General features: G+C 41.6%; 2 protein-coding genes across 6 annotated transcripts in view; one reads left to right on the top strand and one right to left on the bottom strand.

Moving 5' to 3' along the window:
* The window catches only part of rnf10 (ring finger protein 10), a 49,871-nt gene that overhangs the window by 29,698 nt on the left and 6,624 nt on the right, over positions 1–13,549 (bottom strand). The window lies entirely within an intron of this gene.
* gatc (glutamyl-tRNA amidotransferase subunit C) lies at positions 438–12,105 on the top strand. The gene is made up of 4 exons (XM_048611376.1): positions 438–498; positions 1,069–1,229; positions 5,517–5,620; positions 11,742–12,105. Exons 2-4 carry the CDS (start codon positions 1,075–1,077, stop codon positions 11,801–11,803), a joined length of 321 nt encoding a protein of 106 aa, XP_048467333.1. The 5' UTR covers positions 438–498; positions 1,069–1,074; the 3' UTR covers positions 11,804–12,105.

The raw sequence follows: 13,549 nt of genomic DNA, 5'->3' as shown, positions 1-13,549 counted from the left end.
CACCCACTGAGTCTGGATCACATCCCAGATCACCCCATGAATCTGGATCATCTCAGTAATCTAGATCACATCCTGGATCACCCCCTGAATCTGGATCACACCCAGATCCGCCCACCCCCGAATCTGGATGAGTGATCAATCGGTGATCACTGCTTCAACATCTGCTAAAGCTTCCTGGTCACCGTTTTTTTCCACTAGACCCCTGACCCTGTGTCCCTGATACATTATTGGGTGACACTCTGCCTGATCTGTAGGTACTGTGTAATGTCTGCATTGAAACTTCGTTCATGGCCTAATTTCCTTGTTTGTTTTGAAGATTAAGGTGTCGCTGCCATCTTCTCCAAGTGGTCAGTCTTCATGCCCAAGGCCAGGCATTTAATGACCATTTAACTACAATTGGAACCAATCTGCTCTGGTTCAGATTTCTATTCTTGATTTTGTTTTTAGGTGCCTCAGACTCCATCCTGGCAACCCGCAGAGGTCAGCGAGCTTCCAGAGGTAAGGAAGCATTTGTTGGAAAACAGCGGAAAACCGTACCTGTGGGTCGTTAATCCTCTAACTGAGAACCATATTGATCTGGGAGGCCGAGTTTGACCCTGGTCTGTGCAGTGGTAGGATTGCTCACCATCCCTGGGTGAGAAAGCAGATTCATCGATTCCTTAACTCTCCAGCAATCCCCTAATTGCGATGCAAGTGTGGGCAGACTTGAAATGAACTTTTAAATCCAGGCACCCTAAATAAACAATCAAGACTTTACACTGAAAGCTGATGGGGTGTGAATGGACAAGAGGGATCCGTTGACAGTAGAAATAGGGAATTGGTGCTTTCAGGTGAGAAGGGGAGAAAATATAAAAGTTGGTGCATACAAATGGTCACTTATTGAAAACACAGAAAACTTTTGAATGTTTTCCCCTTCTGTAGTCCAGGGACACAGTACCTCCACTGCTTCAACCTGGCACAGGCCAGTGATAGACTCTGGTTTTGTGGTACAGTATTTACCTGCTATGCTAGGCAGAGATTTATAATGATTTAATGTGCTCCATATGTTTTCATGTCAACAAACTCCAGGTTACCATGGAGATGATTGACCACCTGGAACGATTGGCACTTGTTGATTTTCGGAACCAGGAGGGGATAGAAAGGCTAGCAGATGCCATACAGTTTGCCAACCAGCTGCATGCTGTTGACACTGAGGGAGTGGAGCCCATGGATTCAGTGCTGGAGGACAGGTAATGGTATCTCTGTCTTACCTGATGGTAAATTAACGAGAACACAAGAGACCAACGGAGTTAGATTGTGAGGGGAGGTGGTGGTGTCACTGCGTGAGTTGCTCAGAACCCCAGGTCAATGAGTTGAGGGATCTAGGTTCGAATCCCACCAAGGCAGATGGTGAATTAGATCAAAATAATGGCGACCATGTCAATTGTTGTAAAAACCCACCTGGTTCATTAATGTCCTTTTAGGGAAGGAAATCTGTCTTTCTTACCCAGTCTGGCCTACATGTGATCCACAGCAATGTGGTTGACTCTTAACTGCCTGCTGAGCAATTAGAGATGTACAATAAATGCTGGCCTGGCTAGTGACACCCAACTCCCAGAACCAGATTATAAAAAAGTTGTACAAGCAAGTGAGTGGGCAAAGGTCTGGCAGATGGAATACAATGTAAATAAATGTGAAGTCATACATTTTGGTAGGAGTAATAGTAAAAAGGATTATTACTTGAATGGTAAAAAGTTGCAGCATGCTGCTATGCAGAGGGACCTAGGTGTCCTTGTGCATGAATCACAGAAGGTAGGTCTGCAGGTACAACAAGTAATTAGGAAGGCAAATGGAATTTTGTCCTTCATTGCTAAAGGGATTGAAATAAAAAGCAGAGAGGTTATGTTGCAGCTTTACAAGGTGCTGGTGAGGCCACACCTAGAGTACTGTGTGCAGTTTTGATCTCCTTACTTGAGAAAGGATGTACTGGCACTGGAGGGGGTGCAAAGGAGGTTCACTAGGTTGATTCTGGAGTTGAGGGTGTTGGCTTATGAGGAGAGACTGAGTAGATTGGGATTATATTCATTGGAATTCAGAAGATTGAGGGGGGATCTTATAGAAACATATAAAATTATGAAGGGAATAGATAAGATAGAAGTAGAGAGGATGTTTCCACTGGCAGGTGAAGCTAGGACAAGAGGGCATAGCCTCAAGATTAGAGGGAGCAGATTTAGGACTGAACTGAGAAGGAATTTCTTCACCCGGAGGGTTGTTAATCTATGGAATTCCTTGCCCAGTGAAGTAGTTGACGCTACTTCAGTAAATGTTTTTAAAAAAAGGTAGATTTTTTTTGAACAATGAAGGAATTAAGGGATACGGTGAGAACGCGGGTAAGTGGATCTGAGTCCACGAAAGGATCAGCCATGATCTTATTGAATGGCGGAGCAGACTCGAAGGGCCAGACGGCCTACTCCTGCTCCTAGTTCTTATGTTCTTTTATGCTGATAAAGCTATAAAATGTAGCAGCTATATGTTATGAAATTTCCTCCTTAAATCTCTTTACCTTTAAAACACTCCTTCGTGCTGGTCACCTAACCTTTGGTTCAGTGTCAGTTTTGGTCCTGTGAAGCAACTGGGACGTTTTACTATGTTAAAAATGCTATACAAACGAAAACTGTTGTTGGTATAGAACTTAGTGGATGATCTATTGCAGTGATACTATCAAAGTCTTGGCCGAAGTGGTAGATCTTAAGGAGATTAGAGAGAGTGATGGGGAGATCTATGGACAGAATTCCAGAGATTAGGACCTTGGCTGCTGGAGGCATCGCCACAAATAATGGAGCTGTTAGAACAACAAATGCTCAAGGGGTCACGATTACAGCAACATGGATATCAATGATCTTTTATTGTCTTTTACTTTCCTCCTGTTTCACTCTTTTGAAATTACTAATTCATAACCCTATGTGTTTTTGTGAAAGATGTCACTAATGTAGATAGCTTGGTGTGCAATGTTTCGCTGCTCCTGTGCAGGTTGTGTCCTGTTTCAGATCTATCTCCTAATGAATTTGGGGGCACAAAGGCAGAGGTTATGCCCACGGTTGTATTACAGAGTTCACAAATTGTGGATATATTTGCCTTTTCGGTCAGGTAACATGGATTAGACAGAAAGAAATAGGTTAACTAAAATGGGATTATCAGTTGTGCAAATGTGAAAGACCGTATACCATTGACAATCCTTCTGTTCGCAGTGGGAAGTCAGACTGGGTACAGAACTCTCCTTGAGATCCCATTGATGTAACACCGGGCTTTGTCAGAGACGTGGGTATGGCACTCTGAGGTCTTGGGAACAGTGCTGCTTTGGAAACTGCACCCTTTAACATGCTGTCTCTAACCACCACGCCCCACCCCCCCACCCTCCCTGCCAGTTTGTGTGCTGATGATCCTGGTGCTTAGATGCCATGATAGCTAGGCCTTTAAACAGTTGGGCCACATGGTCTAGACTTCCCAACCTAAACCCCTTCTTTTTAAAGTGCATGTTAAGACCCAGCTCTTCACCTCTCCTAATTTTGGCTTGAGGCCCATTCATTTCCCAAAGTCCAAGCCTCATTAGGTAGAGTGTTCCTGGCTGCAGTGGAAAGCTGCCTAAATTTTTTTTTGCTGGTTTATCTCCAGCGTATTTGGGTTCCAACCTGAGCTCTCTTGGGCCTGGTATAATCGGGATTGAGATCCTCGAGGGAGAGAGACTGTGCTCCTTGTGAGCATTCCAAACGCTGGACTTTCTCACTTGGTTCTTCATCATACTGTCGTTCAAAGTGCTGAAGAACTGTTATTTTTAAAAGAGAGGGAGGCCTTGGCTCTGAATTGTTTTGAAAGAGATGCTGGGACGTTGTGAATTATTGTCATCGAGAAGTGTTCACTTTTGTTTCACTTTACTGAGAGAACTTAGAGTCATAGAATCCCTACAGTGTGGAAGCAGGTCATTTGGCCCATCAAGTCCACACTGGCCGTCTCACCCTATCCCTGTAACCCTGCAACCCTGCATTTCCCAAGGCTAATCCACCTAACCTGTACATCCCTGGACACTATGGGCAATTTAGCATGGCCAATGCACCTAACCTGCACATCTTTAAACTGGAACTTATGGAGGAAACCCATGCAGACAAGGGGAGAATGTGCAAACTCCATACACAGTCAACCGAAAGTGGAATTGAACCTGGGTCCCTGGCGCTGTGAGGCAGCAGTGCTAGCCACTGAGCCACCATGCTCAGCGGTCAATAACTTGATGAATGAATGGCTTATTGGGAATCAAGAAATATATCCCGTCAGAGAGTACAGGACAGTACAAGATATCTCATACTATTTATGAATGAGTTCAGCACCAGAGGTGGTCTGGCATTGATTCCGGGCTCACTATCTCAGAAAACTGCACATTTAAGATTAAATTGGAACGATTTCCTGTGAAAAAGCTCCTATTTGCTGACTGTGAACGTGCACCCAGGACTGTCGATACAAATATTTTAATCCCAAAGACTTTGTTGCATTTAATTTAGGCAGATTGATTTGAATTTTATGTCGCTAAACCAGCGGGTAATACATACAATCAACCAGTGTCAAAAAGATACTTAAAATTAAAAAACCCTGTAAATGTTAAGCAGGTCATTAACTTGAAATGTTTCTCTCTTTGCAGATGGTAATCAGACCTGCTGGGAATTTCCAGCCTTTTCTGTTTTTATTTCAGATTTCCAGCATCCCCCAGGATTTGGCTTTTATTTCCCAGAGTCAAGATTGGTTGAGATGGAAAAGGGAATATCGATGCAGGGAATGGGGGACATCTCAACCTAAGGCCTTCGAACGGGGGAACCAGTGGAGGCTGAAAATGTGGCGCAGAAGAGAGCACGGGAAACAGACAGACAGGCGTTCTTATCAATGTGCCCTAGCTTCAGCTTGTCACTTGCACTCTAGAACTTCCACTGTCAATAAGGGCAGTGGACATGGGTGCTGGTGAGAGACAGAAGCTCAACTAGAATTTATAAAAACACATGGATTAAAGAGGTTCCAGCTTGGGACTTCTGCACTATTGGGATCCACACTTTCACAACCCCTGGGGTTCTGGAATTGGACCTGGATCTTGAACAAGAATGCACAGTCAGGAGAATGAAGTGGCGAGTGGGTCAGTCAGGACGCAGGAGGTTCAGTGACCGGGTGGGGTCAGAAAGGGGAGACGATACAAGTCGGAGCGTGAAGCACAGGCAGATGCTGCAAATCAGTGGGAGAGGCACCTTCAAAATGGTGCCAATTGGACCACACAGGACATGATGCTAAAACAAACATTAAGATGCTCAGTGAAATTATAGGCTTCATTAACACAAAACAATGTTGCTAAGTTAATGTCAAATGGGGATTTACTGTAATCTACTCCTGCTCCAAGTTGCTGTGCTCTTGTAGAGTTGTCTTTATCACTGATCTGCGAGATCAATGGACTACAGCTATAGTACCTTTCAAATCCATTCTCAAAACATTTCTATTTTATCACACAGGCCATTGTACCTGCGTGCAGACAAGGTCACGGAAGGTTACTGTGCAGAGGCAATCCTGAGCAATGTGAAGCAGGTTGTAGAGGGATACCTTGTAGCACCTCCAGGTACGTTCAGCCAGCTTTACCATCTTTGGTGCTTTCAAATTCATCAGGCAGTATCCTCTCCAGTTATTGCTGGAAGGTGTCAGTGTCAATTTTCATCTCGGTGCCAGAGCTATAATTAACATTGCAAACTTGCTCTAATACAAAGCTCTAATTATCACATAGTCAGCTTTTTTTTTTCTCTCTGTCCTGACCTACAATCCATAATCTCCTTGCTTACCTACCTCTTTCACGTCTCTCTCTGTCTCTTTGGGCTCCATCGTCACCTGTCCGCTCACCTCTCCCAACTTTTGACTGCAGCATAAATACCACTTTTTCCACGCTGTTACCAGTTCCGTGAAGACCCTTGGTTTGTGGAACCTCCTCCTCATAGTTTGACCCTTGAATCTGGGAATATTTCTTGTTCCTGCTTGTGGGAGCATTTAGGACCAGAGTAAGCAGCCACCCATTTAAGACAGAGATGAGGAGGAATTTATTCTCTCCAGAGAATGGTGAATCTGTGGAATTCTTTACCACAGAGGGCTGTTGAGTATATTGAAGGCTGAGATACACAGACTTTTAATCAGTGAGGGAGTTGCAGGTTATGGTGAAAAGACGGATAAATGAAGTTAACGATTATCAGATCAACTGTGACCTCATTGAAAGGCAAAGCAGACTCAATGGCCTAATCCTGCTCCTTTGTCTTATAATCTTAAACCTTCATCTAGAAGTGCTGAGTAGATGATTCATCTTAACCTTTTCCTGTGGTCCTCAGGATCACAGATGCCAGTCTTCAGCCAAATTGATTCACTTTACAGGTACCAAGAAACCACTGAAGGCTCTGGTTATTGCAGAGGCTCCAATAACCTCCTGACAATAGTGCTGATGACCTGTGCTCCCCAGTTAGCCTTGTCCCTTGCTAAGTTGTTCCAGATAAAATCCTGGCATTTACCCAACAATGTGGAAAATTACCCAGGTTTCTCAAATCCAATTGGCTCAATTCCTACCCCTACTTCTCACTGTTCGTTATCAGTAAAGGGATGGCTTCACAATGCCATTAAACAGCATGTGATCAGTAATAACCAGCTCAGTTTGGGTTCTGCCAGGGCCACTCAGCTCCCGATCTTACTGCAGCCTTGGTTCAAACATGGTAAATTAGGCTGAACTCCAGAAGAGCAGTGAGGGAGAGTCGCTCTTGACATAGTCAGAGAGACGCACAGCTTGGAAACAGACCCTTCAGTCCAACTCATCCATGCTGACCAGATATCTTAAATAAATCTAGTCCCATTTGCCAGCATTTGGCCCATATCCCTCTAAACCATTCCTATTCATACATCCATCCAGATGCCTTTTAAATGTTGTATTTGTACCAGCCTCCACCACTTCCACTGGCAGCTCAATCCATACACGCACCACCCTCTGCGTGAAAAAGTTCCCCCATAGGTCCCTTTTAAATCTTTCCCCTCTCACCTTAAACCTATGCCCTCTAGTTTTGGACTCTCTTCCCGCCGCCCAGTACTGGGGGGGAAAAAAACCTTGCCTATTCACCCTATCCATACCCCTGATGATTTTATAAACCTCTATAAGGTCACCCCTCAGCCCCTGCTGCTCCAGGGAAAATAGCCCCAACCTATTCAGCCTCTCCCTATAGCTCAAACCCTCCAACCCTGGCAACATCCTTGTAAATCATTTCTGAACCCTTTCAAGTTTCACAACATCCTATAGGAGGGAGACCAGAATTGCAGATGGTATTCCGAAATTGGCCTAATCAATGTCCTGTACAGCCACAACAGAACCTCCCAGCTCCTATAGTCAATGCATTGATTGGTAAAAGCAACCTTGCGAAACGCCTTCATGGAAATCTCTCCACTGGCTGGAGACATACCTGGCACAAAGGCAGATGGTTGGAGGTTGTTTGAGGTCAGTCATCTCAGCCCCAGTATGTCTCTGCAGGAGTTCATCAGGGTAGATATTTTCTAACCAACCTGTTCAGAGATATTATTACATACATCTGGAATAGGTGGGACTTTAACCCAGGCCTCCTGGCTCAGAGATGGGGACATTACCACTGCGCCAGGAGGGCCCTCTTAATAATATTGGATTGTCGGAACGTGTCTATCCCTGAATTAGCAACCATCACTGTACTAATTTTAATAAATGGATTGAAATCAGGCTGTTTCCATTATCTGTGTGATCGATATTTTCTAGCCAACCTGTTCAGGATGTTGTGACACACATCTGCAGTACATGGGATTTGAACCTGGGCCTATGCAATAGCATAGGGACGTCACCACTGCTCCCAAGAGCCCCCCCGTTCCTCAGGATTCTCTCCTGGGCTGTGACATTTTCAGCTATTCCATCAATGACCTTCCCTCCATCTTAAGGTCAGAGGTGGGATTGATCCCTCTTCACCTTATCCACATTGTTATTACTTTGCCTCATCACTTTTGTGGGTCTCTGACCCTGACTCAGTATTGATTAGTTTGTTTGAGATGTCTGGCATGTTAACCTCTTCTTCTAATTCAACTACAGATGCAAAATAATTATTTAGCATGTCTGCCATGTCCTCATTTCCATTGACAGTGTCACTGTTATCAGTACATTCCACCTGATTACTCTTTATTCTGAAGTGTTAATTTTAATACCCCTCAGAGCTCCTTTTTCTCCTCCCTATTTTTCTGTTTTGTCGCTGTATGGGGATGTACTTTGTATATTTCCTATTCACCAGGATTAGTGTTTTTTTTACCCCTGCATTTTTATATGCTTTCTCTTTGTTTTATGTTGTCCCCTACATCTTTAATTGTCCACACTTGTATTTCCTGATGAGTCAGTGTCTTACTCCTTAGGGGTATAAAACTAGTCCTGTACCACAAAAATATATTTTATTCATAAAATTTGAAAAAGTACATGACAAAATATTTTGAAAATTAGAGTGCAGTAAAATTCAGCTTGTCTTCATTCAACATGTTCCACTCTTAGGTGCCTCAATATAATTGCAATACTTTTAAAATTTGCAATATACATTTCACGTCAGGCATACAGTCAAATTGAAAATTACAGAAAGTGCAATAGGCTTCAACTTTGCTGCATACAGTGCACTCCACTCTGAGGTGCTGCAATACAACTTTACAATACTCGTCGGTCATGTATCTCGAGGGGTTTGACAGAGTTTCCAACTCCTTGGTGTATTATGACTGGAAGACCTTACACAGTGACCTTTCCCTATTGGACCTCTGCTTTAAGCTTTAGTGTGTATCCCTCAACATGGAGTCCTCCCACAGATCTGTCATCGTTGATAGATACCCATTGATATGTTTGTCCAGTTTACTGTGGACACTCTTTCTCATCCTTTTGAAATCAGCCTTCTCTTAATCTAGAATTGTTGGTAGTTGTTTTGCATTTCTCCTTTTTAAACTACACATTTATTCAACCACATTATAATTACCATTAGATAAATGTGTTCTTGTACTGTTAAACCATTAACTAAATCATTACACATTACCATACCTAATATCTCCTCTTGTTGGCTCCTGGAAATATTGTTAAATAAGTTCAGATACACTCATGAAATTCACCTATCTGACATGTTCTGACATCATCTTGTTATGGCAATCTTTATAAAAGTCAAAATCTCATTAAAAACGCTGCCTCTACTACGTTTGTCTAATCTTTATATTTACACAACCTGCCGCTTCATATCTGCTATAGAAACCGCCACACAGTTCTCATGTAGTCTTTAATCATTTTCAATTTTTTGTTCTAGCCATAAAGTCTCCACTGTCTAATTACCTTTTGTTGTTAGCTCTCTTATCATTGAGATGATTTCATCCTTAATCATCAAAGTTATTTCTCCTCTGCTACCATTTGCCTTAGCAACTTGCAAGTTCCCAATCCAAACCATCTTGCAGCTATGTCTCAGTAAGTGCCGCCATGTCAAATCCTCCAAATGTGTGACTGCAATTTATCCAATTTGTTTCTTAGAACTGCATCATTGTGACCACTTTATTTTTCCTTTCCATTAGGAACTCTTAGCCTAGCCCAGTAGTTTCTTGCTGTCCCAGTACTTAAATAAAACACTTCTTTCCCAATCACTTGGTCACACGTTCACTTCCATCATCTGTTTCTCCCCATTCCAGTTTGCTCATAACGGTAGTGATCCTTGAGGTCTTGATCTCTAATTTAGTTCATGGGCTCTCTCCAAGAGTACCTACAGTACACTTCTCTAAGTTGGTTATAAGGAGAGGTCCTGAATCCTCCTCCTTAAATATTCTTTCAATATGGTTTGAACTATCCCTCATGTCATACAAGACAGACAACTTACCATGCAATCTATTAATGGGATGATTTTCTGATCCCTTGTGTGAGGTGATTTTATGTATGGAAAACTGCTAACAACTGAAGGGTTAAGTCGTACTGCTTTCCTCAATGCTGTCATTGCAGTGAATAATGAAAGCTGATGTCAACCTGTTGTCAATCAGTTTCCATCACAGAATGGTGTGACTCCAAACATTTATCAACATTACCTGTGGTATTTCTTTAAACATGGTTCTTTTAACTTCTTTGCACAGTGATTTTTAATATTGTTTTCCCACTTCTAGCTATGCTTTGAGATAAATGATGAGACTCGAACTGTTCTTTGACTGGAAGTATCACATTTAATGACTTTCTCGATAGAAAATCAACGTATAGCATTTGGAAGTTGGGTTGGGAAATCATGTTAAGTTTTCAATGTGACTTCTAAAATTTAACTTTTTTTAAATCCATCTTCAGACTTCACAGAAACGCAGGAGCTTTTCATTACAACTGTCTATAACTGCATTGATTTCCTGTCAAATCTAATAGTGATCAAAGTAGGCTTGGATAGTGATGAAGGAGAAATCCTGGCTGGGTTTTTTTGATCCCCCTTTCCCTAGCCCAGGATGACCGAGGCTGATTGCAAGTCTCTTGCTGTGACTTGAGCTCAATTAACTTGGCACAGAATTAGATAAAACCCACACTTTCCTGTCTATATAGCTTAAGCTAGTTGTCAAAAAAAAATCTTGGAATCAGTCTGAACGATATAGTGCTTTGTAAAATTGTTTGATGCATTGTGGTGTCCCATACTTGTCTCAACTGAAAATGACAGCCAGGTTGATGAGTGGGTTTGATTTATTCAGAAGCTTAGAACCAGCGAAGTATTCTCATTGGCAGCATTTAATTTTAAATGCTCAACTTTATTTGCAGTTTAGCATTAATGTATTCATTTGAAAAATGTGTTGGATTCTTGCTGTAATCTCTAGTTCAATAAAATGAAAATTGTGATTGCTTGGCAGCAGAACTAGTATTGTCTAAATCACTTCATCAGTTCACAAAAAACACATGTGCAAAGAGCAAGCCTGTTATGGGTCTGCTGTAGATGATGATCTCAGCCGAGATACGGAGTTTGTTCCTCAGGGATGTGTAGGATAACAGCCAGTATTTCTGTGTTTGGATTACTTAACTGTGACCAATGTGTTTGTCATTTGAAGATGTATCCAGACTTAGGTGTGATGGTCCTCATGGTAGAACATGTCACTACCTACTGTCTCTTGCTGGTTTGTATGAAGAGTATCCACTGAGTTGATTTATTACGATTGCTGATCCTATGGATCTGTAGCCAATGCAAGTTAAGTTTTCAGGAGATTACAGAAGAAAATTAGGAAGCTGGTTCTAAAAGCATTACCATAACCTGATTGATATCACCTTTAAGGCAGTCTCTCCCACCACTTATTCTGTGAAGAAAGATTTTAGCTGCCATTTAATAATTATGACATCCTGTTTGAGGTTGTTTAGAAAAGGTTCTGAATTGAAAGTTCAGCAGGTGTCACTCTAAACACAAGGTAAAGAGGGAATACCTCGTGGTATGAATTTCCATATTTGTTGGCAAGAGTTTCCCTTTGCATATGTGCTCTGCCTGTGATTTCTCCCTATGCAGGGCAGAACCAAAATAATGAGCTAAGCACCTGCAATGTCATTTTACTTTCCAAGTACTGGTCTGTAAGGCAGGGCCTGAAGGTGATGAAAGTGACAACTTGCAACCAAAAATAATTTTCTCAAACTATCATGTTTTTACATTGTCTTAGGATATATTTTGCCCACTATAAATAAATGTCTTTTCATTTTTTAGGGAATATTCCACTGCCAAAGAAGGAAGAGAGAGACAGCTTCATTCAGCATTCTAACTGGTGATGATGACAGGAAATTTCGGAATTAACAATTTCAAAATGGACACTTTTGGTGAGGAATTCCACTTTCTTGCAGACAACTTGACATGATGGAACTTGCATCTGCTGCAGTGAAGATTCAAGTGCACCAGATTTGTCAAGTGAAGCAGTTTTTCATGTCAAATGGTAGTACCAAAAGAAGTGAAATTCAGTGGTGTAGATTATTTCTCTATCAACTTGTGGATTGTTGTTTTTGATTAAATTTAACTGAATAGAAAAAAGTTGATTTTATATGAATATTGAGATAAAGAAAAGATGCCTCTCTTAGTGCATTCTCATCTTTGAAGCAGAAATTTATGGTTTTGCCTCCTACTCCAGGAACCTGTGCATAATCTAGGGTGGAGTATTAAGGGAACACTGCATTCTTGGAAATGCCACCTTTCAGATGAGAAATTAAGCCAGTTGGACAAACATTATTTAGTGGAGCAAGGAGCACCAACAGAAACGCAGTAACGTGCATGAGACTAAAGTGATCACCCTTTTCTAAGCAAGGCCTTCTACTACAGGTATCACTGAACCAAGGCTGACACTGCCACTCTCTCTTAACAAGCAAGCACTTTCATTGAAAAATCCTAAGTTAATGTCCAATTTAACATTTTCTTCATAGTTCATTTCTTTCATAAACTCTTAATATTTCAAATTATCAATGACAAATATTAGAACACCAGAGATGTACTCAGTTGGTGTGCATTAATGAAGCAGGGAACAGTGACAAGTACAAAATATCTTTCTACACAAATAAACACACAGCATTTCCCTGGCTACAATTTTATTTAATAAAAGAGGTATGCTAAATTATTTAAGAAGCCAGTAAAGGTCCATGGAACAAGACAACAAAGTCAATAATTAAAAAAGAAAAAAATCAAGTTTATTTAATTCAAAGCATATCACGAAATATAGAATTGAAGGAAAAGGAACTAACAGCCGATGATGGAATGTGGATTAAAAAGTAAATTTTTGACTATGAAGTCCTCATCTATATTGGGGTCTCGGTGAATACCGAGGGGAGCTTCTACTTTGATAGGGAGAATAACGACCTCTAGAAAGGGACCTTGATCTTGACCTGCCGTAACTAGAACTTCTGGGCTTGTCTGCACGAACTCTAATATAAGCAGTTTCTCCCTGAAAAAGAAATGACTGGTATCAGAGCGGTTATCAGAATCTGTGGGGGAAAAAAGTTCAAGGATGAAATTAAAACAGCTAGTTTCTCATAGATAGCTTCTCATAGATATACTTCAACACAGCACAGTTTTGTTACTCTTTCTCATCCTGAAGATACTGACTTCTGCAGGGTACCACAGAATTCAGATACACTGAGAAACATTCACATGATAGCACTGTGAACACTGAGGAATGGGGTGTCACATCCCAGCTTTAAGTCATCTTCAGCTGAAGTTCACAAATTACACCACTCAATTGGGCTAGCAACTAGAGCTGATCTTTTCCTCCCTAAGCCAGAAGCAGAACCCACTACTCAAATGCCCCAAAACATTTCACAGGATCATCACTAAAAAGAAAATTGTCACTGAGCCACGTGAGGAGATATTTACTTGGCTAAAAGGTAGGTGGTTTCTTAAAAGGAGGAAAGCAAAGTAGAAAGGCGGAGAGATACAAACAGGGAATTGGCAGCTTGGCCACCTATAATGAAGCAATTATAATTGAAAGGGCAAGAGACCACGACACTTGCTGCCATGGTTAAAATCAACAGATT

This window comes from Rhincodon typus, chromosome 24, assembly GCF_021869965.1.
Source record: "Rhincodon typus isolate 14 chromosome 24, sRhiTyp1.1, whole genome shotgun sequence".
Lineage (NCBI taxonomy): Eukaryota > Metazoa > Chordata > Chondrichthyes > Orectolobiformes > Rhincodontidae > Rhincodon > Rhincodon typus.
This window is presented reverse-complemented; position numbering and strand designations above follow the sequence as displayed.

Coding starts and splice junctions, on each gene's coding strand:
- gatc (XM_048611376.1), top strand. CDS start 1,075: ATGGAGATGATTGACCACCTGGAACGATTGGCACTTGTTGATTTTCGG. Junction 1,230..5,516: donor GATTCAGTGCTGGAGGACAG/GTAATGGTATCT, acceptor TTTATCACACAG/GCCATTGTACCTGCGTGCAG. Junction 5,621..11,741: donor ATACCTTGTAGCACCTCCAG/GTACGTTCAGCC, acceptor TTCATTTTTTAG/GGAATATTCCACTGCCAAAG.